This window comes from Choloepus didactylus, chromosome 8 (genome assembly GCF_015220235.1).
Source record: "Choloepus didactylus isolate mChoDid1 chromosome 8, mChoDid1.pri, whole genome shotgun sequence".
Taxonomy (NCBI): Eukaryota; Metazoa; Chordata; class Mammalia; order Pilosa; family Megalonychidae; genus Choloepus; species Choloepus didactylus.
In genome coordinates this window covers 15,587,860-15,615,543 of record NC_051314.1, presented here as the reverse complement: position 1 = coordinate 15,615,543, position 27,684 = coordinate 15,587,860, and the positions used below count along the sequence as shown (strand labels likewise).

Genomic DNA, 27,684 nt, shown 5'->3' with positions numbered 1-27,684 from the left:
AACACCACCCAGGCCCTCCATGACCTCTGTCTTTCTGCAAATCCATCTCATTCTATTTCAGTGGCTTGTTCCACCCAGAAGCGAGGACGTGGCCTCCTCACCGCCCACAGCTCTCACCGTCAGAGACAGGCTGACCTTTTCCCCTTAGCTCCTGGGAAGAACTCTAACTGGGCTAATGTGTTGTGTGTCCACCCTGGGCCAATCAGCGCTGGCCAAGTTGGGAGCGATGATGGACCCAGCTTGGGTCAGGCGTATACCCCAGAGACCACCAGCTGTGGTGACCCTCACTATATCTGGGCATGGGCAACGTTACCAGGAGAAGGGAGGATGCTGGGCAGACAGCACCATACAGATGCCCTTTAAGCCCCCGAGGAGGTGACGCAGGGCTAGGGAGACCAACATGGGCCTCAAGAGCTGGGAGGCATCTGAAGCCCAGGACAGTTTGGATCGTTCCGGGATGCAATAGTAATGGGAATCTCAGGGCTCCCCTGAGAATGGTGTTTGGTTGCCCTATCACCGGGGTGATGCAAGATGTGATAGGCAGCCAGTGAAATAAACACAGCCCCCACTGTTGGGAAGCTGAAGGAGCTTCTAGCAACATAACCCTAGCTTTTTCCTCCCTGCCTCGCCTGCTACAAACTGACTCTCCTGCTTAAGCCCAGAACAGAGTAACCTGGAACAAAGACAATTCATACATTCATCTGCTAAATATTTATTGTGCTCCCACTGTATGCCATACCCTGAGCTAGGCACTGGGGACACAAAAATGAAAACACTGAATCCTTGTCCTCAAAGATCTTGTGTAGTCTAAGAGGACAAGACATCCATGAAATCAGAGAGCACCAACTCAGGGAGAAGAGTAGTGTAAAGGATGAACACATGGACAGGAGCCTGACTCAGCCTGGAGCTTACTTGGAAAGCTGGCTGAAGGAAGCGACACCTGAGCTGGGTATAGAAGGACACACTAAAGCTGGGGAGAGAGTTCTAGGAAGAGGCTACAGCATAGAGGTGTGAAAGAGCATGGCAAGGACAGAGTTCAAAGGAGCTGGAGCCCAGGAGGGAGTGGTGAGAGCTAAGATGGCAGAAGTATGCAGGGGCCAGATCCAGGAGGCCCATGAAAAGAGTTTGGACTTTGTCCTAAAGGCAGTGGGGAGTCATGGAAGGATGGAGTGGTCTTGTCAAATATAGATTTTAGAAAGCTCTCCTTTCTGCTGCAAGGTGGTTGGAGTTGAAGGTGCTATGGGCGGGGAGACCAGACAGGAGGCCATTGTCTAAGAGAGAGATGCCACGGCTTGAACTGGGGCCATGGCAGAGAGAAGAGAGAGAGAAGAGATGTTAAGAAGATGAAATCAGCAAGACTTGGTGACTGGTGAGCTCTGGGAGCGGGGAAGGGATGAGGACAGGGTGATCGCCCAGTTTCTCTCCAGAGTGACTGAGTGGAAGGCGGTGTCACCAGCCTATTGGAGAAATGATGGGAGGTGCAGGTTGGGAGGGAGATGTTGAGTTCAGGTGTGACTGTGTTGAGTTGGACATGCAGGGAAAAAGGCAGGTGGGAACCCATGTCTGCCATGAGGCTGCTAAAGCAGGTGTGGGCCACAGGAGAGAGAGGTGAGTGTGAGACAAAGATTCAGGAGTCATCGGCATCAGGTGGCACCTGAAATCTTCAGGGGAATAAGATTCTCCAGGGAGAAGAGGGCAAAGGTCAAAGCTCTGGGCAGCACTAGAGAAATGAGAGATGGAGATTAAAAAGGTAAGAGGGAAATCCATGCCTTAGAAGCCAAATGGAAAACAGTTTCCAAAAGGAGGGGAGAGAGCAAAAGGCAAGATTAGGACTGAAATTGGACCCTGAATCTAGCTGGGTCCTAGGCGAGAGTCCCTCAGAGTTGTTGTGAGGCAGGGCCCTGGCTGCAAGGAAGCGAGTGATCAGGGAGGACTCAGGCAATGAGTGGAGCTGACTTTGAATCTGGGTGTAAAAGAGAAGGAAAAGCAAAGGTGAGGGCTGGGGCATGGTAGACTGAAAGACGGGGCTGGGTTGGGGTGGTCTTTAGAGATGGGGGACACTTGGGGAAATGTCAGTGCTGAGGTTGAGGACCAAGATTTGGGGGTGAAAGTCCAGGGAGGAGAGGAGAGACCAAAGCTGGTGGGGTGGGTGGACTTGGGGCAGAAGGAGAGACAAAGGACAGGGACCGGGAGTTGAGGGCCCCTGTTTGCCACCTGGACCCTGGTGGTGGGGCGGGGAGGATGAGGGTGGTGGAGGAGGCGGCGAATAGAGCTGTGATTGGAAAGGGAGGAAAGTTGATTAGGGACCCAAAGAAGGATTGGGCGTTTCTCCCAAGCAGCCCAGGGCAGCTGAGGGTAGGAGTGGAGCACGTAAAACAGTGGTGCCCCAGGTTTATGGGTTTACAGCTCCAGGGCACAGAAAGGACTCAGACCAGAGAGGGCAAATTTCTAACTATATTGAAAGCTGTCAGAGGGGGCGGGATTTTTAGAGGGAAGAATAGATGGGGGAGGGAGAGAAGAATTGGAATATGTGCAGTACTAAGCTTCAGGGCCCTAAAATATCAGTTTGCAAACATAAAAATGCGTTCTTTAAAATAGACAAAATACATGAACAGATAACACACAAAAGAAGGAACCCAACTGGTTAACAAACATATGGGAATGTATTCAAGCTCATCTGTGTTCAGGGAAGTATAAATTTAAATAAGATAACATCATTTGCCTAGGAAATTAGCAGTGTTTTTAAAAAATGAGAATACCCAGTGCTGGTGAAGAGGCAGTGAAAGGCACATATTCACGCATGGCTGGTGAGAGTGGAAATAGCTTCTGAATCATCAGCTCTAAAAATGTTCATTGTCTTTGACCCTGTTATTCCATTTCTAAGGAAAATTCCACACTAAGGAATTCATATATGTGGGAAAGTTTTATGTACAAAACCACTTATCCCCAAATGATTTATAATAAATAGAAAACTAAAGCCCATCCCTACTAGAAATGAGATCACAAAGGGGTTGGGTGGGTGAGTAATTAGGATATAATGCTGGGTGCCAAAAATCAAGATGTAAAAGCATATATTTAGTGTGTTTACATCCCTTAACAACACCCCTAATCATGATGGAGGGGTCTCATTTGCCAGGATGATAAGACAAATATCAACCAATGGGTTGGCTTAACAACAGGAATTTTGTTGGCTCACAGTTTCAGAGGCTAAAAGTCTTGCTTCCCTCTGGGGTCAGCAGCCTTCTGGCTGGCCAGCAGTCCTTGGGTTTTTTGGCTTTCCTACCATAATGGTGATGTCCTCTCCTTTCTCTTCCTGGTTCCACTGACTTCCAGCTTCCGGCTCCCCTCCATGGCTTCCTCTCACTATGTCTCAGTTTCTTCGGCTTATCAAGGCCTCCAGGAAACCAGATTAAGATCCAACCTCCTTCAGTCTGGTCAAACTTAAACAAAAAATAACACCTTCCAGAACCTATTTACAATGGGTTCAGACCCAGAGGAAAGCAGATTACAATTAAAAACATGTCTAAACTGGGGTGCATAATTCCCTCCACCACAGGGAGAAAAGACTGGGAAAAAATACACCAAAATATGAACAATGTGTGCCTTTGAGTGGCAGAACTTTGGATGAGTCTTTCTCTTCTTTTTACATTTTGGCATTCTCCAAATTGTCTATAATGAGTATATCTACATTTTCTATATCTGCATAGATAATATCTGTACTCCTTAAATGATCATATTTGGTACATTCTGAAGCCTAAACATTAGGGGAAAAAAAAGGATAAAGTGAGTGAGGGGACGTGGATGTGTCTTCTCTGTCTTCCCCCCACCCTTCAGATTTGTGGAGCCTGGCAAAGTGGGAAGAGGACAGAATGGCTGCATGGCTGAGAGTTTGGGTTCTGGATTGAGCAACCCAGGGTTCAAATCCCGACTCTGCCACTTACTCCCAGGGGGGGCCCTCCGTGAATCGCTTCACTTCTCTGGGCCTCAGTTTCCTCATCTGTAAAATGGGGGTGAAAGCTACTCACCTCGTAGAATTCCATCAGCTAACAGGTTTTAGGCACAATGGAAGTCTCTCAGAAACACTAAAACAGAAGTCACAGTTGTCCAGATTTGTTCCAACCTCCACTTCTCTCCCCACTGGACAGGCACAGCTCTGGCCCAGACCCAGGACCCCTGCATTTGCAGACACCCTCTGCCAGCCCCTCCTGGGCTGCCTTAGCAAAGGAAAGGACGGGGAAGAGGAGGGGAGGGGCAGCCCAGCTTTCCTGGCAGGCTGACCCTGCTGGTTGCATCAGGCGCTCTCGGGGCGGTGACAATGCCTGCTCCTCCCTCAAGTCCCCACAGCGCATAGGCGGGGCACACAGTAGGCCCTTCATATATACCGTGAAGATGCCAGCTGGGGCTGCCACGGCAAGCCAGACTGTCAGGCGGCCCATGAGGGGTGGCCCATCTCTCCCCAGCGAGGCCCCATGGGCCATTCCTGGTAGGTGCAGCGGCGAGAGCACGGCCCTTGGAACCAGACGGAGCCGAGTCCCAGTCCTCCTCTGCCGGCGACGAGCTGTGAGATGTTGGGCAAGTTTCCTCACCTCCCCAAGTCTCGATTTCCTCACCTGCACAATGACGATGGTAATATCTAATTCCTAAGGTGGTGGAGAGGATTACGGGCGGCCGGGTACACAAAAGCGCCACGCCTGACAGCCAGGAGGCGTTCCCCGGGCGGTTGGCAGACGGGTGAATTGGTCCATTTCCTCAGCTTTAAAACGGGACGGGTTGTGTGTGCCCTCCCCACCCCCACAGGGAGGGCTATTGTGAGAAGGAAAAGTCAAGGTTATAAAGGCACTGGATTGAAACGTGATGAAGTACAAGAAATGGGGGTGGGGTGAGGTGGTTGCTTTGGTGGTGGGATAAGAGCTGGGAAAATACGCACCATGTTAACAGGTTTTAGGCATTTAGCTCCGTGCCTGGCACAAAGGAAGAAACCCATAAACAGTAAAAATTGTTACAGTAATAATAGTAATGAACTAATGAGAGTCAGGTGACGGGTTTGTATCTCAGAACAGGATACAGCATCTGCAGGTGCTGAAAGGGGTCCCTTTGATGTCACTACCACCCAGCAGAGGGATCCTCGGGAGATGGGAGACCTGACCAGGCCCAGCCGATGGAGGGGCTGCTTTGCTGCGGGCAGCCAGGGAGGGCCCGAGGGTCCCAGGAACAGGAGCTCATGGCCGTCTGGAAATCAGATGTCAGGGCAGGAAGGGTCTTCGAGAACATCCAACTCAGAAATCTTCCAGCCAGCCCTGGCTGCCTCCCCTCTGCAGCAGTGCAGCTTCTGGCTGCTTTACAGGGTGGGACAGGCTGTGGGGTCGACTTTCATTTGAAGAAAGGTTACCATAGCTTGAGAGTGTTTGGAAACCACAGGCCTAATCTCACGCTCTCACTCTGCAGGTGGGGAAACTGAGGCTGGGAGAGAGGGGTGCCCCACACTGGGGTTAGCCAGCAGTGTGGATCTGATCGTGCAGAACCTGCGCTCAGCTCCAGCCCCATACCAGCACTGAGCACCTCCCCAGGGCCAGGCACCCACTGGGAGCCAGGGATCCACAGGTACATGGTTTGGGGTTTGGGCCCCTGAGCAGGGGAATGGGAGAAGAGCCAGGCCAGTCAGAGTTCTGCTGCACCCAGAAACTGGCAGCAAGGCCCCTCCTTACTGGTGCGAGGTGGGGTCGCTCAGCAGGGCAAGTCATCACTGACTTTGTGGCACTCACCTGGGGAAGAAGCAGGTTTCTCAGAGGGAGTGTTCCAGGGGACTCTGCAGGACTCACCTCTAACCCAATATTTATTGATCTTTGATTGTGTAGGCACTTACACAACCCGTGAAGCAGGCGCTATTTGGAAGCCCAGTTTACAGAGGAGAGGACCAGGCAGGAACCGGTTAAGCTACTCAGTCGGGACTGGGATTTGAACCCACAAGCTGATTTGACAGCCCCTACTTTAAAAAAAATTTTTAATTATGATATAATTTCAGATTGAAAGAAATATTACAAGAATAATAAAGAATTCTTGTATGCTCTTCACCCAGATTCCCCAAATGTTAATATATCACACTTGCTTTACAATCCCCCCACCTCTCTACCTACATATATACATACATTTTTTTCCTGAACCATTTGAGAGTAAATTACAGACATGATGTCCCTTTACCTCTAAATACTTCAGTGTGTGTTTCCTAAAATCAAGGACATTCCCTTACATAACCACAGGATAATTATCAAAATCAGGAAATTAAGCTTCATAGAATGCTATTATCTAATCTGCAGACCTTATTCAGATTTCACTAGCTGTGCTAATAATTTCCTTTCTAGAAAAGGGAAATCCTTGATCACACAGCATTCAGCTGTCGAGTCTCTTCAGACTCCTTCAGTCTGGAACAGTGCCTCAGGTGTGTCTTTCTGTTTCATGATCTTGTGTTTTTTTAGAGTACAGGACAGTTATTTCGTAGAAACCATTTGGGTTTGTCTGATGGGTCCTCATGGTCAGAGTCACAGTGTGCACTGTTGGCAGAGAGAACCCAGACCTGAGTGACACTGTGCTCTTTTCAGTGCATCATTGCAGGAGGAAGATGTGTTCATTTGTCCCATTACTGATAGGAACTCTGATCGCTTAGTGAAGCCGGCATCTGGTGGGTTTCTCCACTGCAGGGTTACTATTTCCCCCTTTGTAATTAATTGTTTTGTGGGGAAATACCTTGAAACTATGTAAAGCTCTTGTTTCTCATCAAATTCTCTGATGCAAATTTTAGTATCCATTGATGATTCTTTCTGAAGTCCATTATTACTAACGGCCGTTTTCTAATTCCATCGTTCCGTCTACTCTAAGGAGGCGCTTTCCCTGCTTGCTGGCTGGCTTTTCAGTATGGACCAGGGGTTATAATCCATTCTTTCCATTATTATTTTGATGCTCGATTTGTCCCAAACTTGGCTAGTGGGAGCCCCTTCAAGCCCCCGTCCCTCGACCCTTGACCAGAAAAGTATCCCCATCTGTGGGAAGCAGCCCCTGTATGTGCCTGCGGAGGGGGTGACCCCCACGGGACAGGAGCAAACGGTCTCAGCGGTGCACTGTCCAGGGGGTTTATAGGTCCACTGGGGACTCACTCACTAGCTGAGCACTTACCACGTGTCCCACGTGGCCTCAGCTCTCGAGCAGCTCAGAGAAAATCGGGGAAGAGAAGACAGGCCATCAAAATTGTGCACTTTCTAAAACTGAGAACTTTCTTATCCCTCTTTTACATATGCAAATATACGACAAGGGGAAATTGTTTTGCCTGCTAAACAAAGCTTTCTCAACATTGGGGAAGCAAGGGAACCAATTTTCCCAAGGCCTTTGGGAAGTAAGGGATTGAGGTCACAGTCCCAGCTGCACCAAGGCCCAGAGGCAGGAAAGTGTAACAAGGGCCCTGAAATCAAATCACACTACCGGGAGGGAAGGGGGAGCTTGGCCGGTGCTTCGCATAAGGGCCTCCTAGTTGTGGAGGTCATAGGCTCTGTGCGGTAAAATCAGGTATGTGCTGGAGGTGGGCTTCCTGGGAGAGGCAGCTCTTGGAGAAGTGGTGCTTTGCGCCATGGGAACAGCAGGAGCAAAGGAAAAGCGGAATGAACTGCAGCTCTCCCCCATTTGCTCCCAAAGCCACTTCTTTTGGGCAGACATGAACACATCCTCACATTTATGCTAGTCCCCAGCTGGGGCATAGCCTCAAAAGTCTGGACCAGCAATCAGTCAGACCTGGATTCAAATTCCAGATCTTGCACACTCTGGCTAGGTGAATTTGGAAAACTCACTTTACCTCTCAGAGCCTCCCCACTAATTCATTCCTTCAATGTATATTTATTGAGGGCCTACTGTGTGCGGAGCACTGCTCCAGGCACTGGACATGCAGTACTGAATGAGCTAGACAAGGTGCCTGCCCTCGTGAAATATGCTGGTCTGGGAAGACAGCAATGAATGGTAAGCAGATACATAAACATGACGATATCCTGCAGAGATCATAAGGTAATATATAAAACAAATTTAGAGGTGGGGCTTCTTTAGCCCGGGTGGTGAGGCAAGAACTCTTGAAGGAGGTGACATCTAAGCTGATGACAGCCTGGCAGACGAACAGAAGAGGAAACAGAGTGCAAGGTCCTGTGGCAGGACGGAGAGACGGGGAGCGTGCTGAAGAGCAGTGGGCGAGGCTGGACAGACAGACGGCTCAGAGCCCCGTGGGCCAGGGCAGTATGGTTTATATTCTTGATGCAAAGGGAAGCCAGGGCAGGTGTTAAGCCAAGGGTGGGAGTGTGTGAAACAGATCTCAGGACAACTAACTGCGCTGGGAGAGACTGGGGTGGGGTGGGGGTGAGGGCTGAGGTAGGGATTTGGGCCGTGTCGGGTCACAGGCCCCCCTGACCCCTCCGTGGAGGCGCGGAGTGGGCAACCGGATGAGAGCCTGGACCCCGGAGAAGCTGCTCGCTCTGGAAATACAAATCTGGGTCATGGGCGCATAGGCGACATTGAAAACCACGGGACTGGATGAGCTCACCGAGGCAGAGAGTGTAGGTCGAAAGGAGAAGCGGCCCCTGCCCGTCGACTGTGAAAAGAGGCAAATGACAACTCCACCCGCGCGGCCGTCGCGGTGTCACGTGACCGTGGGCAGCGCGCGCCTGAAAGGGGGTTGAGCCTCCCAGGAGGCGGGGGCTCAGGGGGCGGGGCGGCCGCTCCGGGACGGGGCGGGGGGGGGGGGCGGCCCGGGGCGGTGACGTCACCGCATGACTGGGTTTTTATGAATGAAAGGAATCCTGTGAGTGAGTAATTCCGGGAAGCTCGCCTTACAACTTCGCGCAGCCCCGGCCCCCCGCGCCGCCCACCCGACAACAAAACTCCGCGCCGCGCTCCCGGGCTCCGGGCTCCGAGCAACCCGCGGTCGGGACCGGAGGGGAGAAGGACCAGGGCGCGGGCCAGACAGCAGCAGGACAGCAGCGGGACCCGCGCGACCAAGGGCGCCAGGCGAAGCGGGCCGCGAGTCGGGTGAGCGACGCGGGCCCGAGGCGGGCACCGGCGCGCGGGAGCCGGAGCCGGAAAGGTCTCCGCGCCCCGGGATCGCGACTGGGGCGGGGCGCCCGGGGCTCGCTCTGCGGTGGTCCCTGGATCCATCTCCCCGACGGCGGGCAGGTGGGGGGCAGGGCAGGGGTCGGGGGGATCGAGACCGGATTGCGGCGCAGCCGGGGAGGCGGGGGACGCGCAGTAGGGCGAGCGTCGGTGTCCGCCCGGGCGGGGACGGGGGCGGGGGCAGTGTGTGCACGGACGTGACTCCGGGAGAACAGTCCCTGGACCGGTGCCCGCGGGAGTGCGTGCGCGGTTTGTTTACGTCCAAGGGCGGCGTGCGTGTGTTCTCTGGCGAGCGTCCTGGGTCTCCTGCCCGGTGCGCGCGCGCGCGGGTGTACCTTGGTGTGTGTGTGTGTGTGTGTGTGTGTGTGTGTGTGTGTGTGCGCGCGCGCGTGTGTGTGTGTCTACCGGCGCTGTGTACCTCGGAGGGTGTGTCCTGGAGTGTCCAAATGAGTAAACACGGAATAGAGACCGGGCGAAGGAAGCGGCCCGATCTGCGGTGACATGGGTCTGGGAATTCTTGCTCCGGCCGCCCCCTTATCAAAAGCCAGCGGCGTCCGGGCCCCTGCTTTCCCCGGAGTTTCCCTGCACCGCTGCCGTGTGACCGTGGCGTCTGTTCCACGCCCAGAGCTGGTGTGGGTGGGGCGAGGTAGCAAAGACCCCACCCGGCTCAGCATCCCGGTGGATCTGGCAACAACGTGGAGTGGAGCCTGGGTCCTGGTCCCCGGGTTTTCGGGCTCCCTGGAAAGGATGGACCCTCTGGACTCGGTCCTCCCTGGGTCTGCCCATCCATCAGTGTCAGGTGAAACAGGAAGAGCCAGAAAACTCATCGCCAAAGTGAGGAGTGGGTAGAGGGGAGTCCCAGGCTTTCCCTCTGTGGGGGCTTCTGGCAGACTCCTGGGTGGCACATCTGAGTTGGGGGCTGTACTTGCTGGGCCAGAGGAGGAGACCAGAGGATGGCACCAAGCTAGCTCCCGCCCTCCAGAAGGTTTCAACTCATGGGTAGTTCTAGTGGGACATACCAGACCCATTGACAGCTGGGTCCTAACAGCTAGTTGCTAGTTAGTGGACCTGTGCCAGGTAGGGTCAACAGACAGCGGGATGAGCAGTCTTGGTGCTAAAAGGGTTAATGGGTGAGGGGTGGGGTCCCCGGACCTAGCCACCCCCTCCCCCTTCAGCCCTGCAAAAGCACCTGCTCATGCCAATAGCTGAGGATGGGCTCCGGGCTAGGGACTTGGGTGTCCTTGGTCCTCTCCTGCTGTCCTCCACCCCAGGACCACAGAATCCTGGGGGGCAGGGGCACCTGAACTTGCTGCCTGAGGAACCAGATCATCTTTCCTCTTTGAATCTGCAAGCCCTGGCGAGCTCTGCTATCACCTGGAAGCCCCCACGTCCCCATCTGTAGGGGAACTAGGCACATCCAGGCTGCAGAAAGAGGGGGTAGAAAGGGGGAAGTTGGGGCAGCCTCTACACACAGACTATTTTCTAGGGGGACTGTAGAGGAGACAGCAGAGCCAAGAGCCCCAGGCCGGGAGCCGGGAGGTGTCCAGGAGTATGCTGGGTCTGTGTCCGAGGGGTTGTGGCCAGGAGCAGAGGAACCAGGCAGGTCCCTGCTCAAAGACAGGCAGGAAACAGCCCCTAGGAGAGCTGGGGGTCAGCGAGGAGGGGAAATGGCTGGTTAACACAGTCACAGATGGAAAATCAGCATTGAAAGCTTTAACTTCCCATTAAATCATTCCTGGGCCTCCCCTAGGACCCCGGATCATTGTGGATTCCCCCAGCTCCTGTGTTCTCTTGGTCCAGACACTTCGTGGTACATGGGCACGGAGTCTCTGTCATGGGTAAGATGCTCGGGTAATAAGAGTGAATAAACCAGACCCAGAGCCTGCCCCTGGGAGCTCCCTGTCAAGTAAGGGAGACAAAGTTAAACAAAGAGCCACCTAACTAAATGCAAAACCACGGAGGAGGTCGCTATGTTTTGAAAGTATATGATAGAGCTCTGCCTTAGCCAGAGCAATCAAAGGCTTCCCCAGGTTGGTGACCAGGGAGCTGAACTATCCGATTGAATGATGACCATCTGCAAAGCCCTTGAGGGCAGGGGCTGTATCTCGTCTTTGGGCCTCTGGGCCCGCCAGACAGTAAGTGCTTCCAGGATGTTTGCTGAGTGAAGGAGTGAATGAATGAGCGCTGGATCCATAATCTGGAATTGCTCCATGACACTTAGAGAAAAAAGCCTGGGAGTCCCAGTAAAGTAGAAAGCCCAGGCGTGGGCTGTAGGATTCTTGAAGGAGCACCCCCTGCCCCAAAGAAAGCAGAGCCTTCAGGACTCAGGTGACACCCTCCCTCCCTTGAACATTGGCACACAGAAATACTCCCGGTTTGTCCCTTTGGCAAGCATGGATTCTAAATATGTTAGCAGTTACTGTCTGCTCATTCATTTGTAGTTAGTGCGAGGACCCTGAGGGAGAGTGGAGAGAGAACGCAGGTGCAGGAGGGCTGAGGGGAAGCCAGCGCAGCAGGGTTTGAAATGGGCCAAACACAGATTTGTAGGCTTATGCCTGTAATGATCCCCCTGACCGTTCCAGACTAGAGGCTGGGAGACCAGTAAGGGGGAGGCTGGTCAGAGTCTAGCTGAAAGAGGAAAAGGGCCCTGGCGGGGCAGGGGGAAAAGAGGGGGATGGTCAAAGCTGATGGTCTCTGTGTTTCTGTTCTCATGTCCCCACCTCCAGGAAGCCGTCACGGATTTCCCTTCTCTTCCTCCAGGGTCTCCACTATGCTGGTGGTCCTGGAGCTCCATTTGGGGCCTGAATCTGACCCCCTAAATTCTGAGATTGTCAGTGCTGGAAGGCATCTTAGGCTCAGTTTGGCATGTTGGGAAACTGAGGCCCAGAGAAAGGGAGTGGCACATGACCAGTGTGAGTGGGCAGCAGAACCAGGGCTGGAACCCCAATCCTCTGCTTCCCCGTGGTGCTGGGTTCTCCCAGCCTTGCTCCCTTCCAGGAGGGAGGAGGCTCCACCAGTGCTGGCTGCCAAGGCCCAGGAAAACACATTTTTTCCCTCTGTCCTCACAAAGCAAGCAAAATGGCTCGGCAGCCAGAGGGGAGCCCATGCCAGTGGGTGGGCCGTCTGCAGGATGTCTCTGGATGGGACTGGGGGTGGGGGTGGGGCCAGGGAGGGGGTATGAGAGCTTGTGGCTGCTGGCTGGGTAAGGCAGCTGTCAGTCTCCCCAGGGGTAAACGCGCTCTCCCTGCCTCCAAAAAAAAAAAAAAAAAGTTAGAACCTGCAGACCCTGGAGGTCCATTCTGCTGGCCTCTCAGTGAGGAAGAGAACAGGGGTGGGGGTGAGGGGTGGTGTGTGTGTGTGAGAGAGAGAGAGAGTGGCTGGCATCGAAGAAAATGCCCTGAGCTGGGGGTCCGGAGCCCTGGGCCCCAGCCCACCACCGCCATCAGACAGCTGTGCGGTCACCTCATTTGCAGAACTAGGGGGTTGGATCGGTTGCCGCCCGCCTGCCTTTCAGGTCCAGCCAGGCCCCGGGTCAGCCAGACTGGCAGAAGGAGGCGGCCCTGCCTGGCGGAGGACCCAGGCTGCTTGTCTTCAGCCCAGCGGCCCCTAGGCCGGGGTTGGAAGCTGAAAGCCTGAGGTTGTCGGAAACTTTCTCCTTCTTGGGATTTTCCCTCTGTGATTGCCTGACTTTGCTGAGCCAGGACATTCCTGGGCAAACATGGGTGCCTCAGCTGACGTCCAGGATGCGGTCAAAGGGGCTGAGGCTATAGAGCCTGAGAGGGCGGGGGGAGAGGAGGGAGGGAAAGGTTCAAAGCTTCCCTGCAGCCAGAAAGCGGCCGGGAAGTGCTTAGAATCGCAGACAGCCGAGCCCAGGGATCTGCAGCCATTATCTAGAATAGGGGATGGCCGGCAGTTTCCACCTCCTGGGGCTGCTCGGGAAGACCGTGTTGAGTCTGCGTCTAAGCTCCGTGGAGAACAGTGCTGTGTTGAGAAGGATTCAGAGGCTGTGTGTAACCTCAGCAGGGGAAGTGCTGTGACTGATGAGTGCTGTCTGCCTTGGGACTGGAGGAAGGGATCATGGTGAGGGAAGCCAACTATTGATATTCTTGATCTCCTCTGAGCCTCTGGGGTTTTAGGCACTAACAGCTCCCAGGTGCCTGGCGCTTTTCAGTTCTCCAAGCATATTCACCTGTTTTACCTGATCCACGTTGAGGTGAGAGCTATTAGGATCATCCTCACTTACCCAGGGCCCACAGAGGAAAAATGACTTGTTGTGCCTCTCAGGTGCTGTTTCAGCCACAGCACCCAGTACCCTAGAGAGTCTCAGTTTCCTTTGTAGGGAGAGGCTTCCCCTCTCCCATCAGGGCTCTCTGCGGGACCCAGACTGCCAGCATGTCACCCAACATCCTGGCTCCCCAAAAGCTGGCAAAGGGATATCTGGATACTTGCATCTTCCTAGCAGGCCCAGCACAGATCCTGGCACATCAGAGCTGGGACGGCTTTGAAGATGGGCACATCCAGCCTCTCCTTCACAGGGTGGGGACTTGCCAGGGCCATGCTGGAAGGAGGCACGGGGTGCAGTGTGGCCTCGGTCCAGGGTCCCACCTCTGCCTCGCTGTGTGACCCTGGGCTACTCTACTGACCCCTCTGACATTACCTCTGGGGTTGCCAGGAGGAGCAAGGAGATGACAGTGTGAGATGGACCCAATCGGATGCCATCTGGGAGCTTTACAGGTGTTCCAAATTCCAGTGGAGTTTAGGGGGGCAGCTGCTCACCTGCTCAGTGACTTCAGGCAAGAGTTATCCCTCTCTGGATCTTTGCCTCCCCTTGGGTGAAATGTGGAGGGGGGTCCAGATGGTCCGTAAGGGCCTTTCTGGCAGTTCCCAGCGCAGCCCAGCCAGCCAGGAGCTGCTGAATCAGAGCTGGCCGCGGGCTTGGTGCCCCCCTCCTTTGGTCAACTTAGCAATTCTCAGGTGCCTGCTGTCCTCTGCGGTTTAAACCACTTCCACACCCATTATCTTTGGACCCCTTTCCCTCTCCCGACACCTATGAGACAGGTATTGTTCCCATCCTACAGATGGGAAGGTGGAAGCCCAGAGAGGTAGAGGGGCTTGCCCAAGGTCACGCAGCCTGTAGGGAACAGAGACTGGACTCAAACCGGGCTTGTCTCTCAATCCAGTGCACCATTCCCCGTTTCCCACACCCCAGCGGCTTCTTATCCACCAGAGGGCCACGTGTCGTGTGGATGGAACCCTGCTCCCCTCTCATGCTCCTGGTGTCCAGGGGGGCAGATGGAAAGGAGAGAGAGTTAGAGACAAGGGCCAGGAGGTTTTTCTCTCAGACTGTATTCAGCTAGGCCTGGGCTTGAAACTCGGTTCAGACACTGACAAGTTGGGTAACAGTGTCAGGGACTCCACCCATCCACCCCTCACCAGTGCCTACTCCCTGCCAAGTTCTGTGCTGGGCAGCCTCAAGCAGCCGGAGTGGACTTAGCCTGGTCCCTGCCCACAGAGCTCCCTGTCTGGTGGGAAGACCGCAAGGAAACAAACCATTACAACAGAGGCAAAGAGGTGCCTGACAAGTCCTAGGGGTCAGGGAGGGCTTCCCGGAAGAGGTGTCTCCACGGAGGGATGAGTAGGAGTCTGCCAGACAAAGAGGAGGGGGTGGGAGAAGTGTCACAGAGTCTAAGGCGACCCAATGGCAAGAAAGCCTGGGGTGAGGGGAACTGAAAGAAATTCCATGTGGCTGAAGTGCAGGCTAGGGCTTGGAGTGGTTGGAGGTGAGCCTGGGGCTGGACATGCAGGGCAGGGGTGCAATTGAGCTGGGTCTAACGCTCCCCTGGGACAGAAGGAGCCACAGAAGCTCTCAGTCATGGTGAGCTTCACGTGGCAGAAAGATCCTCCAGGTACCGTGTGGGGGATTAGCTGAGGACTCAGGCAACCCAGCAGGAAGGCGTGCTGGGATCTCCCCAGGTGTCTGTGTGTCAGGGAAGGTGAGCATTTAGGGGCCTGTATTAAAGGGTGGGCTGGTGGGGGTGAGGTGAGGGTCTGCAGGTAGCATCTGAGAACGGGCAGGGTGGTCAGCAGGTTTCATATGATTTGTCCAGATCGAATGGGGCCATAGGGGCTCCAAGGTGGGGGCAGCCAGGGCCAGGCCCTCTAGCGACTGGAGCACTAGGCAGGGAAATTGAGGCCAGAGCCCAGGCAGAGCCCACATGCTGAGGAATGGGGGCTGCAGCTCGGGGTCCACCCCATAAATCAGGCCTTATGACCCCATCCCCAGCAGGAGTCCGTACAGGGAGTCTAGAGCCTGCCTGGGTCTCTGGGGCAGGCAGGGCTGGTCTGGGGCTCTCTGGGCCTCAGTTTCCCCCAGCTACCCAGCCAGGAGCCTTGATGGCTCTGAAGACCCTCCAAGCCCAAGGGCCACTGTCTGGGGATCTGTTGAAGTGCCCACTTCCCTTTCTGGGCCCACTGTTTGCTTTCCTCTGGGGTGACAGGCGCCATGGCTGTGTGGGCCAGGAGGGACTGTGGGGTTTCTGAGAAACCCTGGACTGTCCCCACCTCGGCCTGAGTCACACTGTGAATCCAGCAACTCTTTCTCGAGCCTCTACTACGTGCCAAGCACTGCTCTTCACACTGGGCTCGTGGCAGTGCACAAGACAACATCTCTGCCCTCGTGGAGCTGACATTCTAACCGGGGAGGGAAGGGAGACAGAAACTGGGGGAAGCAGGGGTTGGGAATTCTAAGTTGCATGAGAACAAGAGATTTGAGGAGAGCTCTGGAGGAGGTGAGGTAGCACACTTTGTGGAAATCCAGGGGAAGGGAATGCCAGGCAGAGGGAACAGCCAATGAGAAGGCCCTGAGGAGGGTGAGATGGGTGAATCTGAGGAACAGGACGAGGTCGGCGTGGCTGGAGCCAACTAAGGGAGAGAGGAAGGTAGCAGGAGATGAAGGTGGAGATGGGAGTATTGGGGGCAGAAAATGGGGTGCCTTGTCGGCCATTGGGATGACTTTGGCTTTTACTCTAAGAGAGCTTGGAGCCATAAGAGGGTTCTGAGGGAGGAGTGAGGTAATCTGACTTCACATGCAGCCATCCCGTGCCACCCATGGGGAAACTGAGGCACAGAGCGGTTATTCGATCTCCCACAGCTAATGAGTGGGGTGATGCCAACAGGCCCCAGCCTGTTTAACACCAAAGCCCACGGGCTTCTTTTTCACCACAGTGTCTTCTTGAGACCCCAAAAGCTGCTGGCATGTCAGGGCGGTGCCTGTGAAGTCAGCCCCTCAGATGACTGGAGGACCAGGGCCTGGGCCAGGCTTGTGGCCCTGCTCTCTCTCAAACTGGGTGTTGCGGAGGATAATTTAGATGGGTAGCTCAGCTCACAAAGCATCTTCCTTCCCTCTTCTCCTCTGTCCCTTATCAGTGTCCCCTCCTCATGAGAATTATCACATAAGGAAACCAAGGTGACCACTGAATGCGAGAAAATCACATCAGCAGAGGACAGAGGGGATGGCTGCTTTAAAGGGGGCTTGGGGAGAAGGTCCCCTGCCCTCCAGCCCAGAATGTACCCTCTATGAGTTTTTATCCACCTGTCTCCCCAGAGCCAAGCACATTTCTGACAAATAGTAGATGCTCAGTTCGTATGTGTTAAATGAACATGGAGGCTTTCTGGCCTGCGGGGAGGCATTGGGGCCAACGGCTTAGGCTAGGTTATGACTTTCCCTGGGGCAGTGCCTATAATGCTGGGCAGCCCCCAGGTGCAGGGAGCCTGGCCAGAAACAGGTACGGGTGAAGGGGGCTTGGTGAGGGGCGGTGCAGGGAGGGCTCTCCTTTCTTGATTTGCTGCTGGTTGGACTTTGACCAGTACATCGATGATGTGTGCACTCTTCTCTATGTAGGTTAGACTTGAGTGAAAAGTTAAAATACACACACACACACACACACACACACACACACACACACACACATACACATGCCTGGACCCCATGTGGAAAGCCAGGCAGTGATTTCGGCATGTGGATACACAGCTTACATTTTGGTGGAGGAGGTGTGGGAGAGAGAGACAGACCATAAACAAGTAACGTAACATAAGATAAACCGCAGAAAGGTGAGCGTTATGAGGGTTAATAAACCGGGTGACGTGATGTAACACAGAGGGCATTTTAGCCAGGGGGTCAGGGAACGCCTCTCTGAGGAGGTGGCCATTGGGCAGAGACCTAAATGATGAGGATTTGCTATGGGGAGATGAGGAGTTGCTATGGGGAGATCGGAGGGAAGGAAACAGTCAAGAAAACGCAAGTGCAAAGGCCCTGAGGCCGGAGCGAGCTGTTCAAGGAGGCCTCCGTGGCTGGACTGCTGGGACTGAGAAAGGTGGTGTTACAGGAGTTCTGAGGCCAAGGTGGCGAGTATGGATTTTATTCTAAGTGGGAAAAAAAAGGTGACCTTGCTCTCTCTCCCCTAGGTCTCAGAAGTGTGCCTTCTACAAACATGTCTGTGGATCCCTTACCCAGCAAAGCCCTGAAGGTGAGGCGGCAGCCCCTGTTGTCCCCAGCCCACCCTCCCTCCCCACCCCAACTTTCGCCTGAGTTCCTGGAATCCCCAGGGGTGCTCAGCAGGCATCAGGTGTTCATGACACCACGGGAAGCGCCCCGGGCTAGAAAAGCTGTGTGCCCCCAGGGTTGGTCACCTCCCTCTCTGGGCCTGCTTCCCCTTTGAGACAACGCCCATCCGGCTGCAGGACCTCAAAGGGGCTTTCCCGGCTGGGGTTCTCTGGCTGAGGCCAGGCGGGGCACGGATCAGAATTCGGGCCAGGCCCAGGGGTGGCCTCCCTGGAGGTTACCCCTAATTGTGCTCAGATCCTAGTTTGGCCTGGTGTCCACGTTCCCGTCTCCAGCTCCCCTTCAGGGTCTTGGAACAAGTCCAGCCACCACCTCAGTGCTGCAGACGGTGAAGGGGGAGCCCTGGGGAGGGAAGGGGAGTCGTTCCCAGAGCGCGCAGGCGGGGCTGCCACCCTGGGCCTCAGTTTCCCCATGCATCCAACGTGCTCCCCACAGATCAAGCGCGAGCAGAGCAAGACCACGTCGCCACTGTCAGACGAGGCACTGATGGGGCTGTCGGTGCGCGAGCTGAACCGGCACTTGCGCGGGCTCTCGGCCGAGGAGGTGACGCGGCTCAAGCAGCGGCGCCGCACGCTCAAGAACCGCGGCTACGCGGCCAGCTGCCGCGTGAAGCGCGTGTGCCAGAAGGAGGAGCTGCAGAAGCAGAAGTCGGAGCTGGAGCGCGAGGTGGACAAGCTGGCGCGGGAGAACGCCGCCATGCGCCTGGAGCTCGACGCGCTGCGCAGCAAATGCGAGGCGCTGCAGGGCTTCGCGCGCTCCGTGGCCGCCGCCCGCGGGCCCGCCGCGCTCGTGGCGCCCGCCAGCGTCATCACCATCATCAAGTCCGCCCCGGGCCCCGCCTCGGACGCGGACCCTGGCCAGTCTCCGGGCCCCGCCGCCACCTCCTAGTGCGCGCCCCCGGGCCACGCCCCATCCCCAGGCCACGCCCCCGACCCTGCTCCCTTTCCAAAGTGCCTAGGCACGGACTCCGCCCCCGGAACCCATTTCCCCGCAGCCACCAGCCCCTGCGGTGACCACGTGTTCTCCCTCTCTCTCCCTCTGCCCGGTCCCCGGCCCCGGCTTCCTCGTGCGGCCCGCAGCACTGGGATCGAACGGCCCTGGCGGATTGGGGGAGTTCCGGGGCAGCCTCGGTAGGATGGAGGGATACGAGGGTGGGTCCATATGCTGAAAGTTCAGCCTTCCTAGATTGGGAGGAGTGCGGTGCAGAGCCGGCTCAGGGAAGAGGTAGGGGGAGAAGAGGGGCACCCCTTATTTTGTAAACAAATGTTTGTTCAGATGGTGCCAATGTTCTCCCCGACCCTCTCAGGATTTAGGACTAGGTTTGGCCTGAGGGGACTACCGGGCTAGAAAACTATGCTGCAGAGCTGCTCCCCGTATCTGCTTTGGCTGGGGGTACCCGGCCTTCCCAAGCTAGGCGAGTCGTTAGAAATGGCCTAGTGAAGCCCAGTTGACGGATGGGGAAGCGGAGACCTCCAGCGGTGTGACTGCCTCCAAGGCCACGTGTCACTTAACAATTGAGCTGCTAACCAAAAGCTGCCCCAAAATTCTAGCTGTGATGTTTAGGGGACAGTGGACAGGGACTGAAAAAGGTGGTGGAGGGCCTCCCAGGCCTGGGAGAAGGCTGTCTTTGCGATGGGGGAACAGAAGTAAAGGGAGAGAGGAGGTGGAGGGAAGGGAGGGACGGAACTGGCCTGCTCAGCCCTGGGTGCCTTGGAGTGGACACGAGGCCGGGAGGCTGGCCAGCCAAGAGGGGGACCATGGAGGAATCCACTGTGGTGGGGAGGGGACGAGATGACAGACTCTGCAGTCCTGTTGCCTGAGAGCAGAGCCTCTGACGTTGACCTGGGAAGCCTGGCCTGAGCCCTCTGCCAACACAGCGTACAACTGCCCCTCTCCACAGTTTATTTATTGCACAAAATTAAGTTATTCTCCCCAGCCCAGAGTCCTCTCCCCTGGGAAAATGGTGTGTGGCCCTGAGCTGTATTTTATGTATATTATATCTGCAGATACATCACATTTTATCTTATATTTAGGGAAAATCAGACAACCAAAATGTGTTCCTAAAAAATTTGTCTGGTCCCCAGAATTTATTTATTTACCGACTTACAGCGAGTGATTTATCTGCCTTCTGTATTTTGTAGACTTTCTGAATAATAAAGTCAAGTTCTTTTTCCACAAAGAGAAGTGTCTGTCCTGGGCTGTGCTGGGGGCTGGGGCAGGGGGCGGGTCTCTGAATGTAGGGCCAAAGGTGGGGTTTTGTTTTCAACCCCGGTCAGGACCCTCTGATGGGTGGGGGGAGTAGCCCCCTTTTGCAGATGAAGAAGCTAAGTCCCAGGCATTAGGTCTTGCACACGTGGGGCGGGTGGAGGGAGTGGGGATGGAAACGTGGAAGGGAGGTGCTGAAACCTCTGACCTTCAATCTAGATGCCTGGAGCCAGGGGCCCTCCCTGGGGAAGGTCAAGCCACCTGGACAGTGAAATTCAGGGTTAAATTCCCCGGGCATCCCTTCACTATGAATAAACAGTCCCACCCAGAGAGGAAAACTCTCGGATTTTGGCATGATCTTTCCAGCACTTTGACATCAAGGTCTGGTTTTCTACAGCCAAGTAGAAAATTCTTTCCCCGTGTTCCAGAAGGCAAAGGGAGGCGGGGAGAGAGGCGGCTTGCTCAGCCCCTGCCTGTAGGCCTAAAACGCAGCCCTGCATCTCGCCCTAGGCCCCAAACTCATGGTAATTTCTACCCTATATGCTAGACTTCTGGGACACCCTGAGAAGGTACTGACTGTCCCACGGGCTGTGGGTCAGAGAAATCGGGGCTGGAATCCAGGCTGTGCCTTTTCCTGGCTGTGTGACCTTTGAGAGCTTATTTGGCTTCTTGCAACCTCAGTTTACCCATCTCTAAGTGGGCACAAAAGGGGAAAGGCATGAGAAGCCCTGAGACCCTGAGGGGCTGCAAACTTGTACATGCAGAGTACCCCAAGTAGGTAAGTGTTTACCACATCGCAGGTGACAGGTGACACCAGCTGGGGCAGGTGTGGAGAGATGGTGGGCTGCAGGAAGACCCCATTGGCTGCCTGGGAAAGGGCCCAACTGCAGGTGTTTGCCTGACCCACAGGCCCCTGTCCCCCTCTCAGGTTGGGGCTCAGCGCTTTCCCTTCCAGGCTCACGTTCCCACAACGCTGAGCTGGGCCTGGGGAGAGGGTGGCAGGAAGCTGCGGGAGGGACAGTGGGGAGACTCACCTCGGGGTTGGAGGCTGCTGGGAATTTCCCCACCCACGCTGCATTCCAGGGCACCCTGGCGGCAGCAGGCCAGGCCCCGAACGGGCACGCGGCGAGTGGGTGGTGGGACAGTGCCCTGCCCTGGGCAGGCCCGAGCCCACTGCCCAGCAGCCCCTGCCCTGGGCCTCCTTGCCCCGTCCACCTGGGTGACAGGCCAGCTCCTCCGCACCGGCCCTCATGGGCTGTGGGGTGTGGCCGTTGTGACCGGGGCTGCGACCATGTCCAGGTGGGTGGAGGGGGACACTGGTGGGGTCCGACTGAGAATTCAGTCTCTTGACAGTGTGATCCCCACCCCCCCCCACCAACACGTGACCCTCAGGAAGCACAGGGCTCCCAACACCACCAGCCCACAACTCCTGAACGCCCCCCAAACGCACACGCCCGGGGGCGGGAAGAGGAAGGAAAAAACCTCACCCACAGGCAGAAGAGGTTTCAGTACAATCTATATTCTCTCATATATATATTTCTTTCTCACTTTATTTGCTCACTTCTGTCACGCATTTAAAATGTCACAGAGACCAAAATAGAGTGGCTTTCTGGTGGAACTCATGGCATTCGTACACGAGATACAAAACTAGGGACTCTGTCTTCTCATACATCAGTTAATTTTTCAAGTATTTTTTTTTATGTACAAAGACCTACTCTATCTGGAAAAAATTTTTTTTTAAAAATGACAAGGTCAGCTTTGCATCCTGGGTGGGGGGGGCCTGGAGCCACCGGGCACCGGTTCCCAGAGCCCATCCCCCCACGGACCACCAGTTCCCTGCCACTAGCTCCCCCACCCACCGTGCTGGTGGGCAAGCGCCAGGGTGAGCAAAGACCAAGGTGGGGCAGGGAATCAGCAACACACTTTGGCCTGGAAGAAAGAGAAACAAGGTGAAAAAGCAGATCTGTGAAAGCAAATGATGGGAGTGGGGACAGAGCTTTGTCCTCCAAGAGACTGCATCTGCCCACAGCCTTCCCAGGCAGCGTGGTGCCAGCCAGACGCCTGGGAGCTGACGTCCAGTACCCACCCGCAGGCCTGCGTGGACCCCCAGGGAGCAGGCTTGGCCAAGAGGGCTGGAAAGAGGCCCGGGAAGACAGCTGGGATGGAATCGCCTCACCCTGATCCTTGTCTCAGCCCCCAGGGAGGGGGCCTGTTCATTCCAGCAGTGACCAGGAGACAGCACCAGCAGGGGCCCTTTCTCCCCCCACGTCCTCCTCGAGGCTGTTGCCGTCCAAACCAAGTGCTACCTGGTTCCACAGGATGCTTGGCCTGCTGGAGCACGCCCCACACACAAGGCTCGCCCTGAGGCAGGAGCCCGGGCCAGCTGGCCCGCCTGGGACTCCAGGGGCCTGCGGGGGCACTGGTGGTCTGGGCCACTCCTGAGGCCCTGCCAGGGAGCTTGGCCCAGCACTGCAGGATCCACCAGCAGCCTAACAGGGGACCCCCCCACAACCACCACCCAGGAAGTGCCTGCGAGGGACTGGGGTCTAGGGAGGGTTGTTTTCATGTGTGTGACTAAGGCACAGAAGAGATGGGCTGGGGGGCAGACAAGGCAGGATGCAGGCCCTCTGTGAGTGGGGGAGCCGAGAAGAGTTTGGAGCCACCCCTCCCATTCCCAGCTCCCCCTGCTGCGTGCCCCACCCCTACTGCCCCGCTCCTGCTGGACCACGTTCCTATGGAAGCTGGTCTGAAACGTGGAGCCTCAGACCTTTCCTCTGAAATGGAAGGACAACCCCCCCGGGAGATTCCCAGAGCTCAGCCTGGGTAGGAGGGTGGGGAGCCCCTGACTCCCTGGGCACCCAGGAAGCAAGCTGCCCAAAGCTCTGTCAGCAAAAAGGCCCTGGGCAGGAGGGCAGTGTGGCCGCTGGCTGAGCTCTGCAGGCCAGGAGGGGGCATGAGGCAGGCGAAGGTGCAGCCCCAGGGAGGACACCCAGGGGCCAGAGGACCCTGCGCAGAGAGGCCGCATCCACAGCAGGGTGGCCTCCTGGGGGGCCCCGCAGCTCTGACCCTCGCAGCATGCCAGGCAGGCCCCCCAGGAGAGGCCGCCACAGAGAGCCCGGTGCCCCTCTCCTGCCTGCTCCCACCCGTCTGGGGCTGATCGAGCCTTGGGGCAGGGTGGACGGGGAGGGCGGTGAGTGGGGAGCGCCCAGTCAGAGTATTGCACGGTGTGTTGGGCAGGGGCTGCCCCTTGCCCGGAACTGTGCTGGGGGGTTTGCGCTGATGACCAACATGGTGGTGTCCTAGGGGGAGGGGCGCTGTTCTGGGGAGGGGTCTCAGAAGGCTGCAGCCACTAGTCCCCAGCGCAAGCCTCTGGGCCTGGGCATGGCTGGTCCCAGCAAGCCACCCCTGCCTCAGGACACACGGCAGGAGAATGGCTTTTAGTTCTCTCAGGCCCTGGCCCAGGCAGTGCAGGGTGGCCATGAATAAATATTCCTGAAGGCCGTGGGTGCACCCGGGTTGTCCCCTGGGCAGACGGCATCTGGCTGTTCCACTGGAAGCGATATGTGGGTGTTTCTAGTCCAATAAATTAAAGAGCAATGTCAAAGCTGTGCTGGCCCATCTCCCAGCCAAGGCCAGTGGGAGGGCGCACGCGGCCAAGGCCGCCCATGCTCCTGCTGCCAGTAGCCAGCACCTAGAACTCATCATCAGAGCTGAGCAGCAGTGTCTTCTCATTGTCACGGGCACCACTGAGGCTGTGGGAGCGCGAGAGGCCATGGGCGCCGCCACGCCAGGCAGGCCCCGGCTCCAGAGTGGACTGCTGCGTGTACTGCTGGTAGGCGGGTGAGAAGTTGTGGATGGCATCCTGCACAATGTCATGTGGGTTCATGGTCTCCTTGAGGCTGCTGGAGATGCTCTTCATGGGGGCACAGCGGCCTGCAGGGAAGAGGGCAGGGGGCAGGGGTGAGGCGGTGGGCAGCAGCGGGGAGGGAAGGCGGCTCAGCCCCTGCCCATAATCCTGTGACCAGCCCCCACCCCGAGGCTGTGTCATCTGACCATGGATGGAATTGGCTTCCTGGGCCCGAGAAGGGGGTCCAGGACATGAAACTGGGGTGCAGTGCAGCTGAGGAGCCCAGAGGGGGCACTGGCATGTCAAAGGCAGCAGTGGCAAACAGTCAGCAGGAAGGGCTCCCAGAGTGGAGACTGGGGAGCTGCAGCCAGTGGGCCTGTGAGCTGAGCCACAGGCTGACTCCCTGGCACTGCTGGCTCCAGAGAGGCCAGGACAGGCTCTGCATTGGCTGAGGATGGGGAGCAGTGGGGCGCAGAGAGGGCCTGGGAGTCAGGAGCACCCAGGAGTACTCCCCTCTACTCTGAGCCAGGAACCCCGCACAATCACACAGCTGCCAGGAGCCTGGACCCACAACCAAGCAGACACGAGATATGTTCACTGTCTTCCTGTTGGACAAGATGCACTTCCTTCCAATTCCTTCTCTAATGAACTGTCCCCACAGGCTCGGAAAAATGGTCCAGGCCACAAACCCAGAAGCCAACCCTGGAACCCAGGTCTTCCGACTCAAACATGCCAGGTCTTTCCATCCCTTTATGCTCTCTGCCACGGGAATGTAACTAAATAAATGTCCCCCATTTCCTATAAACAGGCACTGGGCCTGCAGAACTAGGCAGGGCATATTCCAGAACAATGAGAGACCAGGGTGGAAGCAGGCAGGCTCCACGGACGGCACCCATGGCAAGCAGGTGCTCTGGGTCTCCGGCCCAGGGGGAGTGGGGGCACCATGGTGGGGGTGGGAATGGGGGACACAGAGAAGGAGCAAGGGTGAGAGGCATGCTGGTGACAGCGACCAGACGGACGTGCAGGGTAGACGTGCAGACCACGAGCAGAACCTACCGTAAGGGCCGTATGTTGGCACTGCCCACGGCCACACCCGGGGCAAAAGCAGGGCAAGGGGGAAGGGGAGGGGGGAGAAGAGCCAGAGAAATAGAGAAGACAAGAGACAGCTGAGTGAAATGCTCACACAGCACCCCACCCCCGGCCCTGCCCACCCCACCCCCACTCCCAGCCCACCCAGCACCCCGGCAGCTCCAGCAGGCCCCTCAGGGCCTGGGGGTGGGGGAGTGAGGGCCTGGAGATAACCCTCCCATTGCGTCTCTTTTTTTTTGGCGGGGGGAGGGAGAAGAACACACAGTGGACGCACCAACTTATGGTCCAAGTTCAAGTTCTAAGTTAGAACCCCGCCCCCTCCCCATTCTTTTGAGGCTCCGCTGGCACCGGCAAGCCTGAGGCAGAAGTTTCTACACCAGACCCTCCCAACACTCCACCGACAGCAGGTGGGGGCTCAGAGAGGCAGTGACTTGTGTAGGCCACACAGCCATGGGGGCGCAGAGCCGGCTCTGAGCCCAAGTGTAAGCTGAGGACCAAGAAGGCTGGGGACCTCGGTCAGAAGGTGGACAACAAGGGGTGGCTCTGGCTTCAGTGTTCCCAGCGGGGCTGAGGTAGGGGTCCCCACTAGGGCGGTATTTCTGATGCCCTACTTCTTGCTAAGGGTGGCAGTAGGAGGGTGGGCAGTGTTTGGAAAAAGAGCCCAGGTGCAGGGACACCCCGGGGGCAGAGGGGGTTCTCTGCCATGACTCTGCCTGCTCCTGGGGTGGCCTCCAGGCTCCAGGCTTTGCCAGGACCAGGTCCAGGGACTTCACCCCACCCTCAACACTGGGTGGGTGCTCACCAGATCCTTCCAACTGGGAGACTGGGGGTAAGCAGCAGGGCACTAGCTGGCAGCAGGAGCTGTGTGGGTCCTGGCCAGCTCGAGCCCCGACAGCCCAGCCTCTGGCAGAGGAGGTGCACGAAGCCTGAAACAATGAGCCCCGACCCCTGGGCTGCAAAGGTGCTGGGTAACAGCCAGGCCCACAGGAGCCAAGGGGCAATGCGAAGCCTCTTCCCAACCAGGGAAGGAACGGGGCAAGAGGGGGAGGGCAGGGGCCCCTCCCACAGGTTGGCACTTCTACCCTCCACTCGGAAAGTCGGTCATCTGGGCTTTGTGGTGGGTTTCCCATGCCCAGCCCCTCAGGATAAATGTGACTACCCCCTCCCTCCCCAGGGGGTAAGACAGCTCCTGGCATCTCAGCCTCCTCTTCCTCGTACTTCTAGAACGCTTCCCTCTCTGCCCAGCCGGAGGCAACCTTCCTAGGTCCGCTTCTCCACAGGCCGCACATCACAATCACCCAGGGAGCTTTGAAAGCACATCGCCCTGGGCCAGCCCCGGCCCCAGCCCAATTACTGAGGGTGAGGCACGGTCATCAGTATTTTTCAAAGCTCTCTGGGGGATTCTAACGTACAACCAGGGTTTTAACCAGCCTTGTAACAAAAGTAAGGCCAGCAGGTGTAAAAAGAAAGCTGTTACAAGCTATTACCATCTGAGTCAGTTTCTTAGAAGTAATCAAATTAAAAATAAACAAGGAAAGAACTTCAGAGACAGGAAGGAAATAGGCCAGCATGCAGTGCTCAGGGTCAGGAGCCCTCAGGAGACTGTCCATTCATCAGGGTCTCTGCCCCTGCCTTCGTGTGGGGACACTGTCCCGTGTCCTCTTGGGGTCTCCATGCTCTACCTGCTGCAAACCCTAAGAGACAGGTGGGCTCAGCCTCTAGGACGAGATGGGCAATCAGGGGAGGGCATGCCACAAGGAAAGGAAGTCAAGTCCAGGCGTCCTTGCCGGGTGACGGGAAACCTCACCTCCTTCCCGTTTTCCACATGCAGCCCAGGGATCCCATGACCTGACCCCATCAATGCCCATGGGGCATCAGGGGCAGAGGGGCCCCGGGCGGGGAGCATCTGGGGCTCCCTGCACCTCCCCGTACCTTGTGCGTCCAGCCTCTTGTCAGCGTAGACCTTGTAGGTGAAGGCATGCCGCAGGGCCAGGGCAGCAAAGAACATCTCCACGCAGATGATGAAGTCCTGGTAGCCAGCGGCCACGGTGCCCTCGCCCACCGACACGTGGGCCGAGTGGATCTTGGGGATGGCCCCACACTTCTCCAGGATGGCCAGGAGCATGCCTGGAGGGGGACGCACAGGTGTCTGGCCCCAGACTGGACCCCCTCCCGGCCACCCTGCCTCCATGCAGCCCCACCCAAAGGCCCACACACCCCAAGGAGGGTGGAGGCGGGGTCCACAGTTGTTCCTGTATGGCAGGGAAGACAGAGGTAAAGCCAAGCCTCCAGAAAACTCCACTACCAGCTCCTTGCCTGGCCATCAAAACTAAGGGATCACCAATTATGCAGGATCTCATCCATCTATGAAGTGGCCCCACAGAAAGCTCCCCAGCGGCAACTGCCCAGGGTACTCAGAAACCCAAGGCCCCTAGAGCATCAGGCCGGCGATGTCACGGGGCCAGCTGGCACGGCCTGGGCCCCAGGGACCCTGGGGAGGTGAGCAAGCTTAGAGGGCAGGACAGTGCAGGCTGGCTCATGGCGGTGGGGAGAAGGCTCACCTTGCCAGAAGGAGAGGAAGATGACAGACTTGACCATGAAGAACTTGAGGACAGGGCTGTAGGGGCTGAGCAGCTCCCGGGTGGCGAAGTAGAAGAGGAACAGGGCGTAGAGGGCCAGGCTGACAGAGATGTTGTAGATGATGGTCACGTAGAGGTAGCCGCTGGTGACGCTGCGGGAATGGGGGAGCGGTTTTGGGCTTTGACAGAACTTCCAAGGGATGGGGCCT

The 27,684-nt window shown here is 56.6% G+C and overlaps 2 protein-coding genes and 1 long non-coding RNA gene across 4 annotated transcripts in view; 2 read left to right on the top strand and 1 right to left on the bottom strand.

The window, feature by feature from the left end:
• Positions 1 to 4,572: 4,572 nt before the first annotated feature.
• LOC119542059 lies at positions 4,573 to 5,984 on the top strand. The gene is made up of 3 exons (XR_005218414.1): positions 4,573 to 4,626; positions 5,446 to 5,601; positions 5,856 to 5,984. It is a non-coding gene; the product is annotated as an uncharacterized LOC119542059 (long non-coding RNA).
• A 2,846-nt stretch (positions 5,985 to 8,830) lies between these two features.
• On the top strand, positions 8,831 to 19,934 carry MAFF (MAF bZIP transcription factor F). The gene is made up of 3 exons (XM_037847920.1): positions 8,831 to 9,054; positions 17,599 to 17,660; positions 18,191 to 19,934. Exons 2-3 carry the CDS (start codon positions 17,625 to 17,627, stop codon positions 18,641 to 18,643), a joined length of 489 nt encoding a protein of 162 aa, XP_037703848.1. The 5' UTR covers positions 8,831 to 9,054; positions 17,599 to 17,624; the 3' UTR covers positions 18,644 to 19,934.
• A 1,525-nt stretch (positions 19,935 to 21,459) lies between these two features.
• The window catches only part of TMEM184B (transmembrane protein 184B), a 49,004-nt gene continuing 42,779 nt past the window's right edge, over positions 21,460 to 27,684 (bottom strand). Inside the window, exons 7-10 of one of the 2 annotated variants that reach the window (XM_037846101.1) lie at positions 27,458 to 27,627; positions 26,829 to 27,023; positions 24,864 to 24,884; positions 21,460 to 23,893 (exon numbers count right to left, since the gene is read on the bottom strand). In XM_037846101.1, the coding sequence (XP_037702029.1) occupies positions 23,652 to 23,893; positions 24,864 to 24,884; positions 26,829 to 27,023; positions 27,458 to 27,627 (628 nt within the window). In that variant the 3' untranslated portion in view covers positions 21,460 to 23,651. The remainder of the gene's footprint in view (positions 23,894 to 24,863; positions 24,885 to 26,828; positions 27,024 to 27,457; positions 27,628 to 27,684) is intronic. The other variant, XM_037846102.1, reaches the window with a different exon arrangement.

What these genes read in the sequence shown, in the direction of transcription:
- MAFF (XM_037847920.1), top strand. Translation starts at nt 17,625, where the DNA reads ATGTCTGTGGATCCCTTACCCAGCAAAGCCCTGAAG. An exon ending in TACCCAGCAAAGCCCTGAAG is followed by an intron (nt 17,661 to 18,190) that starts GTGAGGCGGCAG and finishes TGCTCCCCACAG; the next exon opens with ATCAAGCGCGAGCAGAGCAA.